At 35.4% G+C, this 27,726-nt stretch overlaps 1 protein-coding gene across 1 annotated transcript in view; it reads left to right on the forward strand.

The window, feature by feature from the left end:
* Positions 1-22: 22 nt before the first annotated feature.
* The window catches only part of shn (zinc finger protein schnurri), a 54,323-nt gene continuing 26,619 nt past the window's right edge, over positions 23-27,726 (forward strand). The window contains exons 1-2 of the mRNA XM_088263442.1: positions 23-394; positions 27,410-27,490. Of these exons, the coding sequence (XP_088119568.1) occupies positions 352-394; positions 27,410-27,490 (124 nt within the window). The 5' untranslated portion in view covers positions 23-351. The remainder of the gene's footprint in view (positions 395-27,409; positions 27,491-27,726) is intronic.

The following is a 27,726-nucleotide window of genomic DNA, read 5'->3' on the forward strand; positions in this document are numbered from 1 at the left end:
GCAGCGGGGAGCGGGGACCTTTGTGTGATTGTTGTGTCCGTGCGTTAATATCATAATATCATTTCACTTCGTACCAAATGTAACCTGCACGCGCGTTTATAAGTGTATTTTTGTTTATCACGCATTTTTTAAGCAACGTTTAGAGTGGTATCGTGATGGGTATCTCAACATGTTTTGTCAAATCTGTTGACATTTAACAATGTCATCGTGTAGTGAAAAGAATGGAGTAGTTGTGTGTACGTACTTATTATTTCGCAAGATGTATGAATAACGGATTAAGGGTATCCCTATTGCCGACAGAGACGCACTGTAACAAGTGCAGTGTGCGGGAAAGGGAGGGTTAGCTGGAATATGGCTCGCAGAAAAGGAATTTCCTCCAACATAAATAAATCAAGTGAGTAGTGTTTTTGCTTCACCTGTTCACTTATTATTTTATCCATTTTATTTGTATTCCTAGAAAATTCTTTAATCGAGGGTTTTATTGAAAGCTCATCAATAAAACAAATGTTCAGTTTGTTTAAAACAAACTAACATTTACTAGCAGGTGTTATTATGATAATATTACATACCTACTTATAATATTCATATAAATTTTTTATTGTTGATTATATTAGAACTTTGCTGTATATTTTAATCCCTTTATATATATATATATATATATATATATATATATATATATATATATATATATATATATATATATATATATATATATATATATATATATATATATATATATATATATATATATATATATATATATATATATATATATATATATATATATATATATATATATATATATATATATATATATATATATATATATATATATATATATATATATATATATATATATATATATATATATATATATATATATATATATATATATATATATATATATATATATATATATATATATATATTTATATAAAATAAAGATTTGTATTATCATTATTTTTATATAATCTGAACTAATTGCTAATTAGTTTGTCCATTGTAATAAATAGACTATAATCATTCGTCGATGTTCCTTACATTATGTATAGCCGACATTAATAAATTCAGAAATAATAATTTTATTCAAGTTAAAGAAATATTTTATTTTGATCCATGCAATGAAATCGTAAATATATGTAAGAAGCTTTATAGGCAAACTAATTTAAAATATTATCTTTGTCAAGATGTTTTTTACGTGCTGAATTAAAATGTCTCTGAAAATAGTCTATTTGGATGTCTTATAATGAGTTAGGAAGTGAAGTACGTACATAATTTTGAAATTGCATAAATGTTGCATAATTTCAGATATATCGAAGAAGTCCGTTTTTTGATAAGATGTGGCGATCGATCTAATCAATGTGATTTGTTTCATGTGTAAAATAATAGACATGTCCGAAATTCATCTGAAATCATGCTAATTCTCATGGAATCGCCAATTCTCCGTATGCGACATTCCTGCAGATGATGGTGTCTGCGGTGGCGGGAGGTGTGATGAGGTGCGCGGGGGTGTGGTATCGGGCCACGGGCGAGGGGGGGGGGGCTATCAGTAAACTTTGGCCAGCATACCGCGTGCGTCATCCGATTCAAGAAAGTTAACCCGTTGGGTGCCGAGCCGTCCGATTACGTCACCGAAATTTAGCTAATTTAGCCCGTCCGCGTCCTTGTCTTTTTTGTTTACGTTTTTTAGCTACAACGAGATTAAATGTTCAGCCAACTTTGATGACAATTAATTTTCTATATAAGTCGCGCGGTTCTTCGAAAACAATACTTGCATAATATTTACTTTCTGTTAATATCTTCAAAAAATTATCAGTACAACGCACGATTATTTTTGTTGACTAAATAGGAAATCGAATCTAGGAAACTATGCGTAGTAGCCAAATGTGATAACCACTATAATTAATTTTCCCAACATCATTGGCCCATAAATTGTGACATCATAACTTCTTACATCCAAATAATAATTAATATTTGTTTGATATTTTATATAGCTCTATTTACTAAAATAAAAACGTATACCCACACACAGGCCATACCTTTGTGAGATCTTTTTTTGTATTAATATAATAGAATATTTATTGTACTTGTAATTATATTTTGTCAAATTGTTAACGTGAGATTGACAACTGTAAAATAGAAGAAATCTGTGATTTAATTAATGGGTAATATATAGAAATAATTGTGCAAGCATTTTTTTCTCCTTTTTATCGTATATCACTTCACTCTCGCAGTTTCAAACTGTTGGTGGAAGAGCATTCCGTGCCATCGGGTCCGCAACAGCAAAGGCACACTCTGCAAATTATGTGCGTTGATCACGAGCTGGTGGGATCGCTATCGCTATAACTGATCGAAGCGTGACACGTCTATCAGCGAATTCGTCTGGAACGCATAGGTTTTATAGATACCCGGAAGCCGTATTATGCATTGATTTATACATGAGCAGACAGAGATTATATTTTGCCTTTTTTGGGAAAGCGTTACCGGTGCAGTTCGTGAATTTATAAATTCCAAAAATTTTACTCGCTGTCGCGTTTAATACTGATTCCGGACTACGCGATTTAAAAAAAGTTATGTCACGCAAATTTGCGTACATCTTATCGCCAAAATACATCTTCTTCTTCTTTTTAATGTCATTTCACCCATCTTGGGTGTTATAGCCAGTGTCGAGTTATTTTTTATTTACACTTTTTTACATTTGACTTTCAAGTGTTAGTATTCCTGTTAGTGAGGTTAGTTTTATTAGTAACGGTTTATTGAATGTTCTATCCAATATTGCCAACAGTTTGATTGAAACTGTTTAGGTACTTTTGCGGAAAGCGGAAAGTACCGCGCTAGATGTGAGCAAATCATAAATCTCGGGGAAATTCTATTTTGGTTTTGCCGCCGATAAATTTAATTACGTCGCACCGTTAAAATGCGGGATTGTTTAAAATTTTGCGAAATTTTGCTATCACGGCGCATAATAATATCCATTATCTAATCACTCAAGAGCGCTACACGATAATGGGCTGTAACTGTTCGCCACAGGCCGCAGATTGCCAACTTTCGCCTCCTCTGCAGTTACGAGAGAGAAAATCCACTCAAATATGTATTATTACGAGTATATTCAGAATCGGTACTAATTGAGTATTCGAAACTACTCAGCTGTCCAAATTAAAAACACAGTAAGGGACATTTTTTTGTAGTAGGTTTTTTTTTGCATTTATGGACTAAGTAGACTCTACTTAGTCCAAAAATGCAAAAAAACCTACTACAAAAAAAATGTCCCTTACTGTGTTTTAAATTTGGACAGCCGTACTGGTTCGGTGAGAAAAGCGCACATGATAAATTCATTTTAAAAAACCTTCGTGCGTAGGTCATCATATAAACGCACTGCTATCTTGATTGTTAACACACGAAGGAAAGGTGATCAGCCCTTCGCTTCAGGTACCAGTCCAGGGTAATATTGAATAAATATCAGAGTAAAGAAATCACTTATATTTATTTGACCCCCCCTCCTGAGAATTGAACCCGGGACCTCCAGTACGGTAGCCGAGCGTGCTAACCATTACACTACGGAGTCAAAAAAATGATAATTTACCAGAAGAAAATGACATGAAAATTGATATGTTTATGAATACTGTAGAATAAAATGAAAACTAATCTATTATTTCGAGAAATAAAAATACTTTGTGTTCTGATCCACTCACATTTGTGAGTGGATCAGAACACAAATGTGAGTGGATCAGAACACAAAGTATTTTTATTTCTCGAAATAATATATCAATATGATCCACAAAGTTAATGCTTTCAATATTCAAAACAGAAAACTAATCTAACTGTTTATTTTAAAAACTTTGAGGAAGCTAATTGATCGGTCTTAAAATATGAATAATTTGTTGAAATAACTTATTTAGAAATGGCGAATCAAAACAAAAACTATCAATACGCATTAATACGATTTGATCATCGGTAATTTTCCTTATAAATATTTTCCTTAAAAATTGCCAAGGTTGTATAATATAACCATTTTGCGCGTGAGTATTATTCATCGGACCATTTTCCCATGTGCGTTTTTCTGGCCACTTCGAACTAATAAATATTAAAAATATAAATTGTTAAAAATGCACAGCTTTAGTTCTATTGCCGATTACATAATTATTTATTGATGTGTTTTCTTCTTCAAGAACGTACGTACTTTTGGCAATTAGTCAGCCTAGCCAGCCGCTATATTACATTCTTGAGTGTTTAGTCATTATCGACGCAAGATAAAATTACCCACGTCATAAAAACTTATTTTGTAGGAAACGTTTAATAATTATGTTATTAAAAGTTGGGTCTTATCTTAAACGCGATAGCTTTTTCACAATATTCTCTAACTAGAAGCTGCAATGAAAATAATATGTAAATTGTATTCGTTATCTTTATCCCTTGTATTAAAAGTTTAGATATTATAATAATCACGATAAAAAAAGTATGTTTAATGTATCGTGTGTTTATCATGTTTTTTTGTTCATCACCTAGAAATGTGTATGAGTTATTTTAGTGTTTATCTATTTAAAACAACCTGTTTCTACGATCTATGTTTGCCTCATTTTCCTTATAAAAGAGGCAAACATAGATTTAAAGTTCGAATATTTATTAAGTAATATGAATCTCGCGGGCGTTCCTCCGAATGGCTGTATGTTTACGGTTTTTGTTCGATATAGGAGGGCTACCTACGGGTATGGGTAGGTACTGTTACGGGTATTCCACCTTGTCAAACTCGAAAACGTTCTCTTTTCGAATGTGTAATTCCCCGTGGCGACAGTCGGTCGCGCCGCACTGCGCGCCGGCAGCGGCAGTCGGCAGTCGGCGGCTCGGCGGAGCTATTTCGGCTGATGCTGCGACGCGCGGAGCGGGCGGCGGGGGCGGGCGCTGGGGAATCCTCCTGGCGCCAGACCGCCGCCCGCTGTCTGAGCGCTCCGTCTCGCTCGCGCCGGCCGCGCGCGCTCGCCGCGTCCCGCTCGCGCGCGCGCGGCCGACTGCCAGACGCGCCGGCTGGCGAGGCGCGCCCGTCCGCAGCGAGAGGCTACCTCCTCCGGCCTTCGTCCGCCGCGCACCTTCGCTGAAAATAACCTTTTTGCTAAATACTTCTCTTCGCTCACGCGCGTCGATAGGCTCGGACCCGAGAGATCCGAACCGACGCGGACAGCTTCACGGGTATGCGGTTGGCAAAATGCGCCACCGATAAGCGAAGGGAGAACAATCGACGTCGGTAATATTCTAATCGAGGAATAGAATCGGTCATTCTCATCGCAATTAAATACTCTTATATTTATAGCGCCGTCTAGATCGGACTTGATAAAGAATCCGATCGCAATATTCCGAGTCGTATTCGGAGAGCGAAATGAATGAACCTTGAATGAACAACGCATTTTTATTTGTTTATTGATTTCATCGTTTGGAGCAATAAAATATTCCAACGATTGGAGTACAATAAAACGATATTATTATTCTATAGACACGGAGAAACCTTCCAATTTCAGCTTACCGGTGTACTTGTATACATTCATTAGGTTTCATCAACTCCTTCCGGGATTTTTTAAATCCAAACAATATTATTTAATAAATATTATGATCAAACGGATACAAAATCAAGTACCTACCTACACATTACCTAGCCTAGGTAATTTGAATTAAGGCATACAAAAGACCTGTTGTAAAAATTGAAAAGTGGATTAATTTAGTAAGGGTTGCTAGTAGCGCTTCCTGTACCTGCATGGAGTAACAATGTATCGTTCTTGCATTGATTGTTTTTGAAAATACAATGTTTTTAATCCTTACACACCAAATGTGACGCGTTATGTATTATGCAGATATATTAAAATATTAATTTTAATTTGTGAAAAATTTAATTGGTAGTGATGGTACATTATGAACTATTGACCAATTAATTTAACTTTTTTTAGTCCTTTTGACCAGCAAACCCCGGTCTTACAGACTTTTCGTTTTTTTAATTATTTAAATCCAACACGACAATATTAGTACATTTACGTGAATAATCATCGTAAGACAGTGTGCAGTAGCTCCATCACTGTTTTGCATAATGGGCACAAGGGACGCCTTCGTTGGACGTTCTGTTTGACTTGTGTTATACTTGTTAGTAGTCGGCAATATGCACCAGTCACCAGCCTGTGTGGAGACATTGTCTGTGTTATAACAAATAATGAATCTTAGTGTAACTGTGCTTGGATTCCACGTAACTGTTTAACAGGAACATCACATACTTCACCGCGTCTATATCTTCACTGTGTCTACCATGCTGCAGACAAAACAAAAAGGCAGGGGTGTGCCTTCCATATAGGCAGAAAAACAGTGCCTGTCGTATCTTACCCGCGTGACATAAAAAAAACGCAACCAGTACCTACCTACCTTGCTAAGTAGTACCTAGCTTACCTTACTACCTACCAGCAATGAGCAAATGCTGAGAAGTTCTTGATTGGCCCACACTAGATTATCCTTCCTGTTCCCAACACAGATTCAAATAAAAACATATTTGATTAGTTAGAATTAACAAAAATCCACTTAATGATCTATAAACCTTGTTCATAATAAGCAAGGTAAATAATAAATGCAATTCCCATAAAAAAAATACATACCTCTACTGCCTACCTTAATTAATTCTCTGTATACACGCCACTGATAAAAGACATCATCAAACATTTCATCTTAATTTAACAAAATATATTTTATATTAATTTGTCTAAGTCTTTTCTTTTGCACCAGACGCATATTTATCCAAGTTAAATAATATTTAGTATTACGTGACCATTTTTTATATTGCGCTATCGTCACAAGTCACGAGAATTGTGTTAAAATTTCCCTTTGGTGCAAAGCAGTATCTATTATCTGTTTATTCCAATATATGGTAAACTAGTACAATAGTTCATTACTCGGAACAATATTATATTTTCCACGTATAAAGTTTATCACATTGATAAAGTTAAGTATAAATGCGATAACCAACTTTAAAGAAGATAACAGCTGAATTAATCATTATTTTAAATATATTTAACCTTTTTTCGCAAAATAAACATTATTAATAAATCCCGTTATTAAATCACAGCGAAGTTCCATTAAGATAGTATTTTACAAAAATGGCGCCATGTAAATTATCCCAAATTATTAATATTATGCTTTGGTCCCAAATCGAAGTCCTATAATAAATACATTAGCAGCTTCAAGCAGTCGGTGTCAACGAATTGCATTATGCACTATTATGCAGTTTTAATACTAAAATATAAATCCGCTCACACTTGACCGCAAGCCAACCGCAGCTGTCGACTACGACTGCACGCCGACAGCTCACATCTCCGGTGTACGTAGAATGAGATTTTTGTATTGAAAATGCAGAACGCGACAGCTTGAAGCAGTTGGTGTATTCCCGGACGATCTAAATTGACATAATAATATTTTGAATATGTACGTCTTTCCGTCTGATTTATAGACTTATGTGAATACTTATATAGCTTACATAGGGTCCTAGAGAATAACTATCCAGATTTTAGTTTAGATTTTTATAATTTAATTAATTGATTCGGCAGTCACATAGTGTTAAATCTATCCATTTTTAATAAAACTTTTAATAAAAAATGCTACAGGGCAGAAAGTGTTGTTTTTGCATTTTGAAGTAAAGGTTATTTAATTATTTTTTAAATATACTAAATATTTTTCAAATGGAGAAAAAATATTCAGGTTTTACCTAAAAAGATATGTTGCACAGTAAAAAGTTCAATAAGTGGCTTGATATTTATTTTTAATACATTTTATTATATTTTTAAACTTTAAAAACGATCTCCTGAAAAATCTAATTTTCGATATATGACGTTGTTGAAAGGAGTGAGCGATATGTCAGGGAGTATAAGGCAAAAACGGTCTTGATTTATTATGTGTATAATAATCAATATGATTGTGTAATATCTCTTTGTAGGGCTCCGCGTCGCGGCAAATCCCTTTTATACCGAAATTATAAAATATTATATACTGTAATAAACTGTTATACCTGTCTCCGTAAATAGATTTACCAGAATTTCAGGGGCTGAATCGAAATCCGAAAATTCCCGGAAATAATCTCGTTCTGCCTCCCAGCAAATGAGTTCAGGTTTCTCGGAAATGCGAAACAATGATGGGTGTGTACATGTTCTCCTCTACCTCCTACTTGCCTGGATACGTTTGATATCCCTACGTCACAGGCGTAGGGAGTAAGGTTCCTGGAATAATCCGAGGTTATTGTTTGTTTCTGACGCGCGTGTCTCCTAGTTATTCCTTCCCAGAAAGAACTGACTGTATAATTACGCACTTTCATTATTTTATTCGGCAGTTACTTTTAAAAAATCTATCCATTTTCAATTTAATTTTTACTTAGTAAATACCAGTTCCTATTTCTTAAAATGTATTTTGACACATCGCTCACTCCTTTCAAGAACGTCATAAATCAAAATTCGTCAATTTTCAGTTGTGCATGTTTTCGGAATGCCCAGAAAATGTACTATATCCCAGCAAAAGCGGCATATTTAAAACATAATAATTACCCGCTACAGGGCAGAAAGTGTTGTATTTGCATTTTGAAGAAAAGGTATTGTTTAATTATTTTTTCTAAATATAATAAATATTTTTCAAATGGAGAAAAAACCTTTTTTTTCAAATGGAGAAAAAACGGTTTCATCTCAAAAGATCTGTTGCACAGTAAAAAGTTTGATAAGTAGCTTGATATTTATTTTTAATGCATTGCATTATATTTTTAAACTTGGAAAACGTTCTCCTGAAAAATCAAGTTTTTTGATTTATGACGTTCTTGAAAGGAGTGAGCGACATGTTTCGATGCATTCCGCATCATGCGGTGTTTGAAAATAATCGTTCATAAAGAACGGTGTCGCAATATATTTTAAGAAATAGTGGTATATACTCGTACTAAGTAAAACTTAAATAAAAAATAATTACGTACACTAATTATTGCTATTTTATAAAAAAATAACTACTGCATTAGTATTTGTTTAATAGGTCCCATGACCTTTACTTAATATTTTTTACATTGCGTTTATTTTAATGCAGTGGAATTTTTATGTTTTCTGTACATACACGTATCGCATGTCTCCTCCGCCTACTATAGTTAGGCGACAGGGTGCGCTGTTATGCGTTATGCACATGTTCTTTCAAGATCTACCTACCTACCTGCCTACTACTACTACCTACATGTGTATCGTGCGAAAAAAATGCGCACTTGTCGCTTTCTACATACAATACGAGTGGCCGGATTGGCTGGCTGAAGCAACCAAAAATCACCTGCTGTTTCTCATTTAAATGCCGTATTACCGGTGTGAAACACCAACCACCGGTGCCGGGTGATCGTTGGGGACGGTCGTAATGAGGTATCAAACTCCTTACGTTAAATTTTTTGAAGAAATGTAAAGTTTTTGTAAGTACATAATGATTATCTCCGGATGTTATTGATACGATGTAATTACCTCATAACCGCACTTCTAAAATATGGCTGTATTTAGTGCAATCTGAAACGGAGTAGTAACGAAAATATTGTCGAATACGTGTGGTCTATCAGTGCATTTTTAGAAAGTAGAGGCATAATACTTTTTTTGATTTTTGACTTTGAGTAATTTTAATATCAACTACCGCCTGTGTAAGTACATATGCATCCGCATAATACTGAACATTAAGGCGGGGACTGACCGGAGCATTTCGTTGTAACGTAACATTCGCGGCGAACATACGACTTCGGATGGAGTACTCGAAACGAGCGGCTAGCAGCTTGGCTCGCTGTACTGACTATACGAATGCTCGCGTCGTTACGTGTTACGTTACGACGAAATGGCTCCGGTCAGTCTTCACCTTTAGGTTTTATCTATTGGCATAGGGGTACCTCTACAATAATATAACATTGACACTTGTAGTACAGGTATTATTTGGGGGTGAATTTAAAACGACCCAAGACGGCGGCAAGGCTTCGAGTTCTGAGTTGTGAGAGCCGCCGGCCCAAGCTTGTCTGTGAGATCAGGGAACAGGTGGGTGAACAAAGGATCTGTTTCAGCGTATTGTGGACAACTCTTACAGGTGCCGTTGCCCCCCTCTCTTTTCAATCTCGTGCCCTCTCATCTACAAAACATACGTTATAATTGAAACTATTGATTGACGAGCTTCATAGTTTCGAGACAACCATCGATAAATATGTTATTTTAGATGGATTTCCTTCCAACTTTTTGGTGTGTTGATACAAAATTAAATGAAAATGAACGGGAATAATAAATTAAGCAATAGGGATATGAAAACGGTTCAAATTGTTTTTCACTTTGGTTAAATTGGCTGTTCTTGAGTGATGCTTCGCATATCGTATTTGATTCGTTCCAGGAGCAAGTTCGTTATATGAAACGCGTTTTCCCATAACAATACTCGTTACATAAAATAATTTGTTCGGTAGCATAAAATATGGTACTGTAAAATAAAAATAAAAGATATTCACGTTTTTATGTCATACTTAAATTTAGGAGAGTATATCGAGGAGTCAAATACTCTTGTTCTATCCTTTACTTGGCCGCTAGCTTCTTAAAAAATCCTTTCCAATGTTATCTCTTTCTCCCTCTTCTTAAATTCCTTAGTATTTTTTTTATATCTCGTATGTTTGTATTTGTTTAAGTTATTATAGCCAAGCATATGATTTAATGTATCGATTTTTCATAATTATTCCAAATGGTATTGAGAATGGATTATGATCAGTTTGCTTATATTATTTTGAAAAATGTGCGTGGGTTACTGCCTATTTATCTTTCGCTACTTACCTAGTGCTCGTGTTTTGGATTCATACCAAATGCCGGGAAAACCCGTTTAATAAATGCTTGCAATTATTGTATCTAAATACAGCTTACGTGAGTAAATATGTTTTCCAGAGCGCAAACCGCACTGAAATAGAACTCTGTGCGTGGGGGAGAAATGTTTGCCAGTACCGCCATCGCCATTCCCTATGACGTCCGGGAATATTGTTGTGCCCAAATGCGACTGTACTATACACCGTACTCCCAGCTCATAATATCCAAAACAAATATATGATCGCAAGCTTCACAAATAGCGCAACACGGGTGTCTACTTTTTTTCAAATAGACATTAATCATGAAAATAAGACGAAGAAAAATTTAACGAACCTTTCTGACGACAATATTTTTCACGTCTCGTAAAGTACTGAAAACGTTCACTCGTCCCGTTTTCAGTACACATCATAATGTCGACAGTTTAATCTTAAATTCAATGAAATATAGGAGAGTTGTATTATTCTTACCTTGGCCTTAACCCCGAGAAAGCTTCTTAAGCTGTACCTTATGTTTCTGTTGCAATGCTGTAGTTACACATTATAATGGACATATCTTTCCAACTTCTCCAAGCTGATGATAGATCACACACTTTGGTGCACCTTATTGGACAAATGTAACTGTACCATAGAACATGGAACAACTTGATACTATTTGCGCAAGATGCATTGATGTCGCTGAATACTGGGTCATGAACGTGCCGCACAATGAGCTCTCGTGCACATTCGGTCATATACGTCTATAAGTATACGCTTACCTGCTTCTTGCTATTTATTTATTTACTACCCATTTATTTTGGAATATGCACGTATTTGTAGATTATCATAATAACTGCTGACAATCGGCAATTAAGTAGTAATCGATTCTAACGTATGTCGTTAGTGTTCCGAGAATTGAAAACGTCATGTCGCTTAATCACATATTTGCACACAAGATGAGGAGATTAGACTCGGAGGTTCGGAGATGAGTGCAATGCAAACGTTGCCGAGTATGGCTACGTAATAATATCTACCTACTATGTATTAGTCCAGTTTTACATCCAGCGATGACGTAGTTGGTGGAAGCAACAGGCAAATGCCAGAAGCATGTTTTGGTCCGCTTCTAGGAACGGGCCGCAGAATGCGAGGCGACCTCCCCCCCTCCCCCTCCCCCCTCTCCGTCCTCCATCGTGTCTCGCGAGCCGCTCTCCTCCGACTTCTAACTTTGGCGCGTTACTTTGCCGCGCCTTACTTTTACTCCGCGAATTCTTCGCGAGTAAATAATTGGTATCGATATACACCCGGATGGGAATCGAACGGGCCGACGACCTAGCGGATCGACGCATCGTTTTATTCAATATCATTTTCATGGATCAAATACTAGTTACAAATTAGTCGTATATTATTGTGAGAAATAAAAAGACTTTGTTTATTTATCCACTCACATTTTTATTAACAACCAACTAGTTTCGGCAACAACCTGTTGCCCTCTTCAGGGTTTAATTTATGACTTTAATTCTCAAAATAATATATCAATATGATCCACAAAGTTAATGCTTTCAATATTCATAGCAAATTAGTCGATTCGCTTTTCTGGAGCGAGATTTGTTATTTTTATTTTATATGGAAATTCAACAGAACAGTTACATAAATTCATTAAGATTAAAGAGTAACACAAAACACGTATTTGTACCATTCCAGTTACAAAATGTCACATTTGTAAGTTAATGAAAATACCTGGAAGAGGGACGGAAAGGAGGAAAAGGGGAAAAGGGAAAGATCAAAGCTCAAGTCAAAGACAAATTATGTGAAAGTAGGGACACACCACGATATGAATGTCGACTTACTATGTAAGCAATCTCAGTGCTGACAATGTCGAGAAGAACAGTAGTAAGAAATTTCAAAGGTGCATATTTACCACATTATGGTAACATATTATGTTTAATGAGAAATGAGAGCCTACTGAACTGAGCACAGGCAATCAAAATTTGGAGCAATTTCGTTATTTTCACAAAACTAGACGTTTTTTCCGCGGCACACCAACTAATGACCACGGTACACCAGTGTGCCGCCGTACACACTTTGCGGAACAATGGAGTAGAACAAAATTCCCATATTCACGTTGACCAATTTTGATGAACGATAAATATAGGAACTTCGTTTTGAGTTTATCCGACCTTTTTTGCCTTGGGCCTCGACTTGTCTCGGTAGGGTTACCTTCGAACCGATGTAATTCGGTCGAGAGAATCCATTTCGAGACGGACCTCCGCGACAAGGTGTATTCCGAGAAGGGATTCGTGTCTCCGAGCCGATTCTCGGATAAATATTTCCTAGCCGTGACAGAATAACGCGGGAAGATTGCGTAACGAATTGGGAGGCGATCGGCTATTGCCTTTTTACTCGGTCATAGCGCAGCTGTCCCAAATAATAAAATAAAATAAAAATATTCTTTAAAAAATACTGAATAATAATAACGATATTATACTATACCCTATTATCGATGTTTGGTTAAAATTTTAAGTATAACCGGGATAAACTTATCTTTGATAATAATTTTATGTACCATCAAAATATCGAAAAATATATCAATTAGGAAGTTAGGTTTTACAATAATATTTTTTTACTAAATCTTAGTATATATAAGTAATATTAGTATATAACCACCGAGAGCCGAAATGTTAGTAATATAAGTATAAGGATAATGTAAATGCTTTAAATATTAATAATATTGAGAATATAGGAAGTTAGGTACTTATAATACATACAGATCCCACTTGAAGTAGAGGACGTCTGTTTATTAGTGAAAAAAATATTCATACTTTCTACCTTTAATATTAAGCATAATTTTTAATTGTTTATCATAAGATTACGTGATAATATTTGTTTTCTTTCAACATTTTGCTATTTGTTTTAAAAAATATTTTATATTAATTTAGGTTTCTTTTGAAATCACAATTATGTGACCGTTTATCATGTCAATAGGCTCCAACATTAAAGTTTTATATGTGAGTGGGTTCACTCTTTACGATTTAATTTTTTTTTTAATTTATTTGGCAGTCACCCAGTGAGAGGATGCTTTTGCCAGTGTAAGTCTTATTTTGATTTACAAACAAAGTAATAATAACCATTAATAAAAAATTTCATAGTCAAAATGCGTTTGGCTTTATCATTTCGACGTGCCCTACGTAAAGAACTACATTTTTGTCAATTTTGAGATATTTGGTGTATGTTATCGACTGACCGTTATCTGCAAATATAAACAAACAAAAAATATATACAAAATAAATTACGCCTAGTTTTCAGGCGTATAAGACGCTATCTACATCGAATTTTCGAAATGAACTGAACTCCTAAAACGCTAACTACTTCATTTTGACAAAGCATAAAGTTTTAAAACGATTTAATACATTATTTTATCGTGTTTGTAAATGTATAATACTATGTTTTGAATATTGAAAGCATTAACTTTGTGGATCATATTGATATATTATTTCGAGAAATAAAAATACTTTGTGTTCTGATCCACTCACATTTTTATTGACCAACTAGTTTCGGCAACAACCTGTTGCCCTCTTCAGGGTTTAATTTATTACTAAATTAAAACCTGAAGAGGGGGCAACAGGTTGTTGCCGAAACTATTAGGTTAATAAAAATGTGAGTGGATCAGAACACAAAGTATTTTTTATTTCTCGAAATAATATATGTATAATACTAGTTTAGAATTTCAGATAAAACCTTTAATTAATAAATTTTAAAAAAATCGTTGAAAAATCTTCTAAGCTCTCTCCTGTAAAGTTATAGATTTGCAGATATAGTACTTTATGTAGGGGCCGTCGATTTTATATGTATATGATCGCAATCCTAGAATTAGGACGATTTAAGTTCCAATAGACTCGTGTAATTCTCGAGTGAAAAATTCTAGGCAATGTAAATTTAGGACAACGCGCGACAAGGTGTATTCCGAGAGGGATACACCTTGTCCAGTAGTTTCTCGAATATCTTCGACCGTGACAAAATAACCGTACGATGAGTAAGCGCGCGTCGACTAGAGAGGCCATCGGTGGCACTTTTCTACTCGGTCAGCGGCTGCGGCTGTCCGCGGGCGGGCATCCCTGCCTGTAGAGCTCGCCAGTCCAAACTTAAAACACAGTAAGGGACATTTTTATACAATAAATTAAGTGAGAATTTCAAAATCATCATGTAAATAAGAGTGTTTAACAACGCAAATCATATCGTAGTCATACAGAAGAAAGTGACCAAGTGCATTTTTTACAAAAACGTGATCATTGACTATTTGATATCTTACTAGCTTAATATTGCCCTGAAAAAATCCCAAAGAATTTTAAACTTGGAAGTATAATATATTGACTTGTTAAACATGACCAACTGCATTGATGTTTATTTTGTTGCCAAGCAAGAGTGACTTAAATGGCCCTCCTGAACATTTTACGTTTTGTTAGTTGGTCAATTTCTCCTGTACGACTACGATATTGGTGTTATTACATTTATGTTTTGTACTGACATTTCTTGGTGGAACTGCATTTTGTAGAATAAAATAACAACTATGTAGTTTTTTTCACATCAATATTATTTGACCAGCAACAGGGTTTCGTCGTAACTGACAACATCAGTCTGATGATGTCGGTTACGACGAAACACGGTTGCTGGTCAAATAAAGTTCATGTGGAAAAAATTACATAGTTGTTATTTTATTCTATAAAATGTAGTTCCACCAAGAAATGTCCTTAGGGCGCTTGTGCACTACACGAAATTTTACTGTCCGGCAGTCCGGTTAGCGTGATAAAACGGATGATTGGATTGGATTGGCTTGTGCTTTTGGCCGTCTTTCTTCGGATCGGTGCGCTTGATCGGTGCATGATCACGGTGCGCGTAAAATTCGATCACGCTAAACTGTCGTAGTCACTTTTATTAAAAAAAAAAAACAGATTGACTCACCATACCTAGTTTATGGACCAAAGCTAATACAATACATAATACGTCATTGTTTACCGTAATTTATGTCCTGCGCTTAAAATACAATAATGTCACAAAGCGCATGTACCTAAATACTGAAAATTATTTTTTAATTCAAGTTTTTACTACTTCTTAAATCTATTGTGACACGTGCAGGACGGTAAAATTCCGTGTAGTGCATAAGCGCTACTGTGTTTTGATTTCGGACAGCCGACTGCTGCGTCGGCAGTCGCCAGTCGGCAGAGCGAGGTGACGTGATTCTCGGTTCTCGGAGTTTTGCGCGGGAGATGTGTGTGTGTAGCGAGTGGCGTGTGGTTGCTGCGTAGTGCACCGGGCGAGGGGAGGGGGCGGGGCGCGGGGACGGCTTCCCCGGCGGGCAGTGCGACCGCCAGGTGTGACGCCAGACGGCGCGCCCGGAGGTGACCAAACGTCCGTGCGGATCGGGACGACTTTTCTTCTTCTTTTTTTAAAAATTTTACCTGTTAACCGGGCGGGACGCATAAATACGTCAACGTAAACAATATCGGGTACGGGTAGGACATATGAATACGTCCTTGAAATATATGTTTATTATATTATATATGGACGTATATTTTTCGAACAACAAAGTCATCCATACATGTCTCGACATGAATTTAAAACACGGAGTGAATCAGTATTCGCGCCCGTTACAAGTTGCGTAATTGGACAGCGGACCGCCCGGTTAACAGGTTAATTTTAAAACTAACTAACTAACTAACCATCACAATTTTGTTTTTTTTCTTCACATTTTCAATAAATTTTCCAACTTAGTTTTTTTTTATTTCTTTGCAAGAGTAGGTCTGTCAGGAAGCCTAGATGCTTCTGTATCAGATCTGGGAATGCGGTGGGACAGCTTTCAATTACCATCACGCGCAGGGGTAGGAAGAGAGAATAGAACGACACACCACTCTGTCTTTGCTAACATTCTTTGCCTCTCCCGCGTTCATGCATCTCCTCATACATACCCGCCGATTATTTCAACTGAATTTCATTAATTTATTCGGCGGACATATTCTGGAAAAATCTATCCATTTTCAATTTAAGTTTTACTTAGTAAATACTACTATTTATTCAAATATATTGTGACACGTGTTTCGATACATTCCGCATCATTTTCGAGGTTTGAAAATGATGCGGAATGCATCGAAAAACGTGTCACAATAGATTTAAGAAGTAGTGGTATTTACTAAGTAAAACTTAAATTAAAAATTAATTTTCAGTATTTAGGTACATGCGCTTTGTTACGTTATTGTATTTTAAGCGCAGGACATAAATTACGGTAAACAATGACGTATTATGTATTGTATTAGCTTTGGTCCATAAAGTAGGTATGGTGAGTCATAATTTTAAATTACGACATGTCATGTCTTGTACAGTTCTTAGGTGGAATACCGAACCGAATTCCTTGATATGATTTTCAATATATATTTTTTTCAAGCTTTGTTCAGGTTGAAATTCTGGCGACACTATATGGCATATCGTTACGCTGAGTAGGAACTCATTATAAATTTTTCACTTTGTCAAAAAAAACTATTTATTTTACCTATCCATTTAAAAACGTTTTTGGCAAAATATTCCTATTAGCGCTTTTACGTGTCTCATCAAAAATATGTTGATAGCATATCAAAATGGCTTGCTATCAATTAGGTAGATTAATTTATCAAGACCTCTATCTCCAATCAACGATGAATGCACAACACAATAAAGATTACAATTTTAAAAGATACTGACTAAGTACTAATGGGTAGAATTTTGATGTACATTATTTCACTTTATAGCTGAAGTTTTTAACCTTAAGGAGATTGCATTTTTCAGATACCCACTTTTCGATAGATTCGGCGTCGTTTTTCACTTTTACTTTTAAAAATTAAGCCCCCCTATTTATAAAATCAGCTTCAAACCACTTTTAACTCTTGATTTTCAAACCACTTTTAACCCCAAGCGACTTTGACTGGGGAGTGAAACCGCTCACTTCGGGAATCACTTCCGTTGAGAAACTATAGGATTATCATTGGTCAAATATAGAAAGCTAGTGGTTAATGCTTAAAAATGATATTTTACTTTTAAAAATCATGTATCCACCCTTCTTTCTAAACCTAATTCTAGAATTGCGGTCATAATTTCTAAAATTATATAGCTAAACGCATTTAAACTATGAAATTTTTAATTAATTGTTGTTATTATTATTTTGTTTTTAAGTAAAAATAAGACTTAAACATCGTCTTACTGTCTACTGCCAAATGAATAAATAAAAAGTAAAATAAACATTTGAATTATGTATTCCAATCATATTTAGAGTGTGGAGATGGTATGTTAGTTTAAATATTGGCAATAATAAAACCCGTTCAATTATTTCATAACCAAATATAATACCTACTATTGCCAAAACTGTGAGATCATCGCACATAAATAAATACTCATTTCCTTGCACACACGTGACAGGTTTATCAACAGATTTACTTATTATTTTCTTTATCTGTAGGGGCCAGGAGACCATGTAATAAAATAATAATTTCCATCCTGATTATTTTGGTACCTGGAGAATCCCTCGCTTTTATCACTAGCGGGATTCTGCGATCCTGCCCCCGCGAGAGTAGACAAATCCTCCCACTGAGCGTCATGACGTCACGCGGTCATCTTCCCGATCTCCGTGTCTATCGCTTTTCACCTTGAATAATAACTTATTTATTTCAATCGAGGTTTTTATGTAACAAACACGTTTTCTACACGTTTTCTACACGTTATTCTAATTTTTAAAGGTATTTCACACATTCTTATACATGTTATTCTAACGTGGCACAACTACATATGACACAACTCAAAATATAATCTTCAGAAAAGGCGAATAAGTTGTTAAAATATACTAATTTAATAATCCTTCGGAAAGGTAGAAAAAAGACTTATAATATTCGTTTTTATAATAAATAAGGTTTTTGAAATATTATGACTGACCATATTACACTTCTTTGAACCCTTAAGAAAATTCTGTAATCCGAGATTAAGGGTAACACCAGTATGTTTCGCTTTGTCAAACTGTATTTATTTACATGATGGTTTTTACGTCTTCACTTCGCACAACTGTCGAAAAAATGACAGATCAGTTATAGTTTTGTAGGCCGTATTGAAAACCCACTAACCTACCACCTCACTATTAGAAGATGTATTTTGAATTACTCATTACTTCTGAGAATTGTTGGTTCAGAGGGTATTTGCGGCTAGATCCGCACTGATTACATGTCACGTTTTCCAGTTCAATCTATGAAACAATAACAAACCTGATTTAATAACGCTGCCTCATAAGTGCGTCATCCCAATAACGTCATAGGGTGGATACGAATACGCCTTTAACTGTTAATTGATGAGAATTCGTGTTTGTCTAATGGAATCCGGTCAGAATTAAACAAAAATATTCATAATCTTTAATTTTATTATCTGAATTTCATTTAATTTTTGTGTTGCATCCACAAATAGTTTTTCAATGCACGAGTGGGTTTCATTTACAGCTTCTACGTAATCATTTTCGGATTTGGCGAGAAGCTCGCTTCCGACGTGTTAGAAATTGGCAGAGATTTTTTGCATGTTGTGTAACAATAATATTGTGAATTAGTACGCTTTGTTATTTTTTTTATAAATAAAAAAAGATAATAATTTAGATAAATATTTTGTAATCGAGATAACTTTGGACTTGGTGAAGGTCCCAATGAAACCGGTAAATCAATAACGTATATTAACACGATGTGTGATCGAGTATGTATATTTTGGTTACATCAGTTAAGAGTTTTGAGGAATTAGAAAATAAACAGACGGGCTTTTACCAACTTTTTATTGAATACAATTTTTGCACAAAATTAAACATAATTTTTGACATCTCAACATTGATGATGGATTTTGACAATAGTTTAGTTAGAGTAAACATAAAGTGAGTATTATTACCACTTCATACCCCGAGTCCAATCGATAGTAGTAGGTAGTCTATAGGCAAATAAATGTAAAGCTTTTCATTTAAATGAGTAAACAAAATATTGACGTGTCATTGTTAGGCGTGTCGGAGTTGACTTCGGTAGACAGACACGAGGACGAGCGATATGGGTCTGTTGGCAAGCTATAATAATAGTATAAAGGCGTCCGGTATCAGATTCACCGTGAAATGAACGCGTAGGCACGTCGTAATAACTTGTTCACCGTCTGACACCGTTGCGGGCCCGACCTATCGGTACCCGGCGCTCAGTACCCGGCACGAGTGCTCCGCATTCTGCAACAGGCACCGCTGACAGCTCGACACTGTCCATTCGCCACGTTGTGCAGACTACAGACCGCAGACTTGACGACCACCGTGTTTATCCTTATATCCTGGGTATTATCCTTGGCTCTACCCGACCGGGTTTCGCCAGGGTATGCTTGGCTACAATAGTTTAGAGACTAGAAGGAATATGTATTGAAGGAACGGTATGATCGATAATTTATTTATTAAATGTTAAATCAAACACTGATTTTTTGAGTCTACTAAGTTGTATTATATTGTTTAAAAAAAACACATAAAAATCAATTTTGTGACAATTGTTTCGCCTAGTTATGGCATTTTCAAACGAATGTCTCTTCCTACAGAACAATAAAATACCACTTGGTAGACTCAAAAAATCAGTGTTTGATTTTACATTTAATAACGCCAAATCTATAAATATGATCGATAATCCTGAAATTATCCGCAGCATTGATCTGTGTGTTCCCGATAGTACCTAAGAGAGCGCGGCATAAATTGTTTCACATTACACATACAGGGCCAACCTGCCGATGCTTGTAGGAAGAATTAACGCTATGCTGAACAATATCACTCCGTATATTGATCTGTTCCATGTGTCTGAAGGGGTATTCCGGGATTCCTCTACATCTTTAAGAGCGCTCTTGCTTACTCTTTAATTTTTAGTTTTAATTAATACGATTTAAATTTTACTTTGTAATATATCGCTCACTCCTTTCACAACGTCATATATCAAAAATCGAACATTTTCAGTAGTGCATGTTTCCGGAATGCCCAGAAAATGTACTATATCCCAGCAAAAGCGGCATATTTTTAACTTAATATTTACCCGATACATGGCAGAAAGTGTTGTTTTTGCATTTTGAAGAAAAGGTATTTTTTAATTATTTTTTTGAAAAAACTTAAAATTTTTCAAATGGAGAAAAAACATTCAGGTTTTACCTAAAAAGATCTGTTTAAAGTTCAATAAGTGGCTTGATATTTATTTTTAATTCATTGTATTATATTTGTAAACTTAAAAATCGATCTCCTGAAAAATCACGTTTTTTGATATGTAAATGACGTTGTTGAAAGGAGTGAGCGATATATGTTAATTATCATTGAATAAATTGAAATTGAATTGAGTTTACATTTCGCTGCTCCGCTACACTCGCGATCTCTCATCAACTCATCACCCTATCCAGTATGGGCGACCGCTTATCATCCATAGCATTGCCTCGTTGTTCCATGTATCTCCTGATGGATCACGAATAACAGACGAAATGTCATTACTAGCGGCGTGTCATAAAACAATGTTCCGAGAACTGTTCTCCTCGATTACTGAGAATTCCGCGAGCTACCGCGACCTTCGCATTTGTTGCTGCCTTATCAGTTCGTGCTTTTAATTTGGTACTACTATGAGTAGTACCGAATGCTCTAAAAAATATTAAGGATTTAATTATATGTACATTTTTTATTGAATTACGTATGTCATTTATAATTTCATAAAATGATGTAATAAATATTATACTTTATAATTAGATTATATTTCATATTTATTTTTTGACATCTCATCAAAGGTGAAGAAGAATATGGAAGTCTGGGCGTTTACATTTCTTTTCATCTCACCAATAGATGTCTCTAGTGAAGTTCTAGTGATTCAAGAACAATGTTACAATATTGGTTCATATATGAAGTTGGAAAGTTCTACGTTTATGTAGAACTTCCAAGAATTTGAGTAGTGTGGTTGTCAATAATGGGTAGAATTGGTGAATGTTACATGTGTGTAAAGTGATCACTTAAACCAGCCTTTGACGGTCGTCAGCCCCGTAAATGCCCAGACTTCCATATTCTTCTTCATCTTCGATGTGAAAAAAATAATATGAAAAATAACTCCAATAATTGGAGATAATCCTGATTTGTGAACAAGTATTTGGACACACTCAAAATGTTGTGAATAAATACTTAATAATTAGATTATATTTCTGTGCAAATATTACCCATGTTTTTTTTGTCTATAGTCAATTATTCGAATAATTATTTAGTTTTAGTTTTTTTTCGGGTTATTTATTTTCAATCAAAGGAATGTGTTTCCAATCTGTCATTATTGGTCCATCCATCTTCGTTTTCTCCTAATGTTGGACATTGCGACAGTAGAGGTTGCCTAGTTAGAATCGAGCTCCGAGTTCGTCATTCGGACTTCTATTTACGGACATGCGCGCATATTATTAGAGACCTCTTCAATGATTCGAAGACTTTCTGATATTCACCGAGATCATCTTATAAACAATTTAAATCGCCGCAATTAAAATAAACATACTGGGAAAAGATTTTTGAGAGTATGTGCTATCTAGTTACTATTAAATTGAAGTATAGATTTATTTAATGTGTCGTTATCCACCTTGAAATCTGTACTTTCTGAGCATTTCTTCTTTATGTTATAATGAATAAATTTAAACTTTGCGTTTCAACTTCTCTCGCTGCTCGCTGATAGTGATTTTCAATTGTATTATTTATTGTTATTCTACATATTTTTGTTAATATTTGCATCAGCCGTAAATAAAATAAAAATTATGTACTGTCAACTATTTCTATATAAATTTTATTTGTATATACCGCTTATAAGTAATCTATGCATATGTTTTCATGAATTAGTTTGAATTTATGAATAGACGCTTATCACTGCTGAAGTGGTTTATTGTCCAGCGTATACGATTAAAAATAAAAAATAGCATGAATACCAGTTAGCAACACATTGTAATGTGTAGATGATACCTACTTACTGAGTCAAGCGACTACCGATTCACACAAGGCAATTCTTATCTCATTAGCCGGTACATAATATATTATGTTTGTATTTATTCTATATTATTTATATAAGAGCCTGTTTACGATGACAGCATTCATAACCGATCGGATGACATTCTAGTGTTGGATATATAAGTATGTAGATACAAATAAGCCACGGGGCACTAAGTACCTATAATATCCGGCGATATCTTGCGGTTGTCCTATCCATTCCTGCCTTTCTTGTGGTCCGTCACAGAATCGTCCTGGACTTGTGCCAAATAGGCGGTGTCTCTGGCTACAGATAATCCGGACATTACTAGTGAAGTGATCCTCACTCCTCACTGCCATCTCGAATAGTCAAACTGAAAGATTATAATCAACCGTGATTGATAAATAACGTTTAAAACCCCAATATATGTAAGGTAAATCGCAACTCAATTTTCTTTAAGCCCGGGTAACATTTGACGTAATTGATTTTTTGTTGTTGCGTAAAATACCGTTTTTGTATTGAGAAAATGACTTTTTCTTCGAAATAAATTGGTTTTGAAAAGAAAAGAGTTTCAGCTCACTCGCAAACACAGAAAACGACAAGCGAAGAGATCACACGTCTCTTCACGTCCGATTATAAAAAAATATATATGGTTGATATTTTTTTGTTTTTTTAGAATATATATACTTTTTTTAACTCCTTACCTTTCAATAACTCTTATTTTCAAAACCATATAATTATTTCGAAGAAAAACTTATTTTTTCAATGCAAAAACGGTATTTTAAGAAAAAAATTAATAACGTAAAATGTTACCTGAATTTAGAGAAAATTAAGTTGCGACTTAAAGAATACTGGGCCTTGAGATTAGATACTATTTTATAAAATTCCCAATAGGACGGATATTATTTACCATGCACTCTTTGGATGTCCCTCTTGATACCCATTAGGGATGCATCATCTTTATTGAAAACATAAGTTAGTTCTTCCCTGGGATTGTCCCATATGTTTTATTACTTTCTTCAGACGTACTCCATGCTCCGCAACGTCCAGACGGATTATTTCGGAATCAAGTATTGATACATTGGGTTCATACTATTTCTTGACCAAATCGTCAAACGCAAACGCACCAAATGGTACATAACTTTTTACGAAGTACATTACGAGGTACATTCGTCAAATAATTTATCAATCTAAAAAGTTCTTCCCTTTTTATGAAAGAAGATGGAAGTCTGAGCATCCCAGGGCATACGACCTGCATTTGGCTGGCTTGAGCGATCATTCTGCCCATTATTGAACATGCAAATTGCCTTAATTCTTGAAACCTGTATGTATGCAATGGTCCTAGATATTTCCACATACAGGTAAGGTTTTCGATACATTTGTGGAGTATGCCTGATTCTTGCGCCATCAGTTGAGGAATTGGTGATGTATTTATAAAGCTTATTTATTTTATTTATCAATCTATAGACTTTTAGCCGTCTTTTTTCGCGGTTCGTTTACTGTGCGCGTCCCAATATCTCGGCCTAAAAATTGTTTCGCATTCTATCTTCAATGTCAAATGTGTAAAAAATGAATCTTCGACATTATGTATATTTCATTATCAGAATGATTTACAATGTTGACTCTAAAATATACGCACACGTAATTGTTACTATAGACACAAGCTGTTGGTACGATAAAAACCTGAATACATAAAGCAATAAAAAAAAATCGCTTATTTTTATGTTGCCAAATTCGTATAGTAGAATTGTGACAAAAATATTTTACAAAACTGTAGTTCAACAAAATATGTGATTTTGAAATATCTAAAACGAAAATAATCGACTTATTCGATTTACACACACAAACAATCAAATAATAGTCACAACATTTTGAGTGTGTCCAAATACTTGTTCACAAATCTGGATTATCCCCGATCTACGAGTTTGATCAATACATCTAAAAGTTTCAAGAATTTCAGTAGTGTGGCTGTCAATCGTGGGTAGAATTGGCGAATGTTACACGTGTTTAAAGTGATCATTATAAACCAGCCTATGACGGTCGTAAGCTCTGGTCGTAAGCCCAGACTTTGAGATGTCACAAATAATGTAAAAAATAATATTCGATTTTTCGTATTTACTTGAAAAGTAATCGAAATTAAAGTTCGTAGTTAAAATTGTTGGTCGATTAGTAATCAGTTCGAATGATTAGCGATCGATTGTCCTTTTGAAGTGGACTACTACTATTACTATATTTCATATTGGTTTAACACAGGATTGGTCAAAATTTCGATAGAATACAGTAAACGGAACAGATTTGCATTTTAAGGATTTTTTGTGCAATATTGGAAATGTATCTTTTTGCTGAGGACCTCCACAAATAAAAAGTGGGTGATTCGCGATGATTGCACCGGCTAGTGAGATCACAGCTCACCTGTACCCGTTCCCCGGGGGTTAGGTGTGAGGCTAGAGCGGGACAGGTGTCTCGTGACTCACGCGTAACGACCGTCCTCTCTCTCTCCCTCTCGCCGCCTCCGCCCTCTGGACCCGGATTTGCCGGACCGTTTGTTTTATTTACAATTTGCATTATTCTAGTCACCTTTGCGCTTTTAGTTTTATTACCAAGTATGACTGCAAGAGCTTACGTCATCTACTTACTACATTATTGTATAACAAACTACAAAACGCGCAATTTTGTGCTCTACTCGGATTTTGTTTGTTTTATTGTTTAGCACATCTTGTTCGCGCGAAAACGAATCGTCACGATCAAGATTATTTCGGTACAAAATAATAATATATATAAGTAGTGTGTAGAAGATTTTTAATCTGAGCCCGCCATCCACCCGCTGACAGAGAGTCCCTCAGGACTCTCTGTCAGCTGCACATAGAGGAAAATCTTCAAAATATTTCTGAAGAAATAAATAATGCTCTATTCAATTAATGAGGGGGGAGGAGGATGTACGGACAGAGGCCGACACTTCGTCCCCACTCCTCGGGATCCCCTCATTACCTCTTATACTTATAATAAAAAACAATAAGAAAACAAATAACAATGTTTGAAAAAAAAATTAAATGCAATTTAAGACGAACACAATGACTTAAAGACTAGTGTGTAGAAGATTGTTTTTCTCTGCCATTAATAAGGTATTTGGCCTAGTGATAATTTTTTAATTGTTTTTGAGTCATATTATTTAATTGGTCTAGCGTTTTGCTAGGTATTGCGTTCAATAGCATACTTCTTCTTTCTGGCTCCATCCCAACTTATCGTCTTTGTAGAATGTTAGGAACAGCTCTTCTCGTCCTCAGGTTGCAGGTTCTTCTATCATATACAACGTCACCTTGGTCATGCCTTCGAATCATGTTATCTTTCTGCAGCATCCATGATTTTTTTGGTCTTCCTCTAGATGTCTTTTGAGGAAGATCCATGGCAATCGCCTGGTTTACAATGCGTTCAGGTTCTCTACGTCCTATGTGCCCATACCATCTCAATTGCCTTTCCTCTACCTTACTATTGATATCAGTTACACCCAGGTTTCCACTAAGTCGTGAACTCTTTATTTTATCTCTAAGGGACTCTCCAGCTGACCATGTAAGCATTCGCATTTCAGCAGTTATATCTAACGCAATAGCACACGTGAGCTTGGATCATTTAACCTTCATTTGAATATCGATCGGGTCAACCATGCTCGTGCATACACCAGCTGGGTGAGGATAAGGGTCAAAGAAGAAAAACAAATGTAGAAACGTATCACTGCTTTACTACAAAAAAAAAACTTTTTTTGGAATTACCCCTAAAGCATCTACATTTAGAGGCTTGTCTGCAGGTAGGATACTAAAGATAGGGAAGGTTGATGTGAAAAATACATCTCAAACACCCAGACCAATTGAAAATAAATCTTACTTGAATTTATTTTGGAAGAGGCGTATAATGTTTACAAAGACAGATTGGTATGGCGTTCTTTTCTCTCTGCCTACCACTGCGTGGAAGCGGCGTGATAGTTAGATTATTTTTTTAGATGGCATTTGCATTAATTATTTACCTTGCTTATTATGTACATTAAGTGGAATTTTTATTTCTTCCAACTAATTAAATTGTTGGCCTCCGTAGTGTAATGCTCAGCGAGCTCGTCTACCGTACCGGAGGTTCCGGGTTCGATTCCCAGGGGGGGTCAAATACAAATAAGTAATTTTTTCACTGTGATATATTTTCAATACTACCCTGGACTGATACTTGAAGCGGAGGGCTGATCACCTTTCCTTCATGTGTAAACGATCAAGATAACACTGCATTTATATGATGCAGTGCCCTATGCACCATTGAGGTGCGGATAAGGGTTTAAAAAAATAAATTTTATATGTTTTTATTTGAATCTGTGTTGGGAACAGGATGGATAATCTAGTGTGGGCCAATCAGGAACTTCTCAGCATTTGCTAATTGTAGGGAAGGATTGCTAGTTAGTTAGTTATCGTGTTGATATCAGAAATAGCTGCTTATTATGAACGCCCTCGAATATATAGATTGGTTTTTCTGAAGTGGATGGGGAAAAGGGAAAACATAGCGTGTATAACGTGATGAAGTATGTATATGAGTGTTATTTTCCTTCCAGGGGGCGGAATTACTCTCTCTCTCGGGGCGCAACAGGCGCCGGGCAGGGACGTCGGCGTCGGGACGCTCTCAACCATAAACGGTAAGTTCTGCATAATAGCTATACCTACTTGTTGATAAAGCCGGCTGGGAATCAAATTATCTTCAATATGGAGTAGTTCAATATGGAAATCGCTATGTTCTTATTTCGTAAAGATGGGATTTTGATGCGAGATTCGTTTTCTGTATTTATTTTCCAATATATGTACTTATATCATAGTCGTACAGGAGAAAGTGACCAACTGACAAAACGTAAAATGTTCAGGAGGGCCATTTAAG

Source organism: Brachycentrus maculatus, unplaced genomic scaffold (assembly GCF_059751285.1).
Source record: "Brachycentrus maculatus isolate JH-2025_06_01 unplaced genomic scaffold, ASM5975128v1 h1tg000199l, whole genome shotgun sequence".
In the NCBI taxonomy this organism is placed as follows: Eukaryota; Metazoa; Arthropoda; class Insecta; order Trichoptera; family Brachycentridae; genus Brachycentrus; species Brachycentrus maculatus.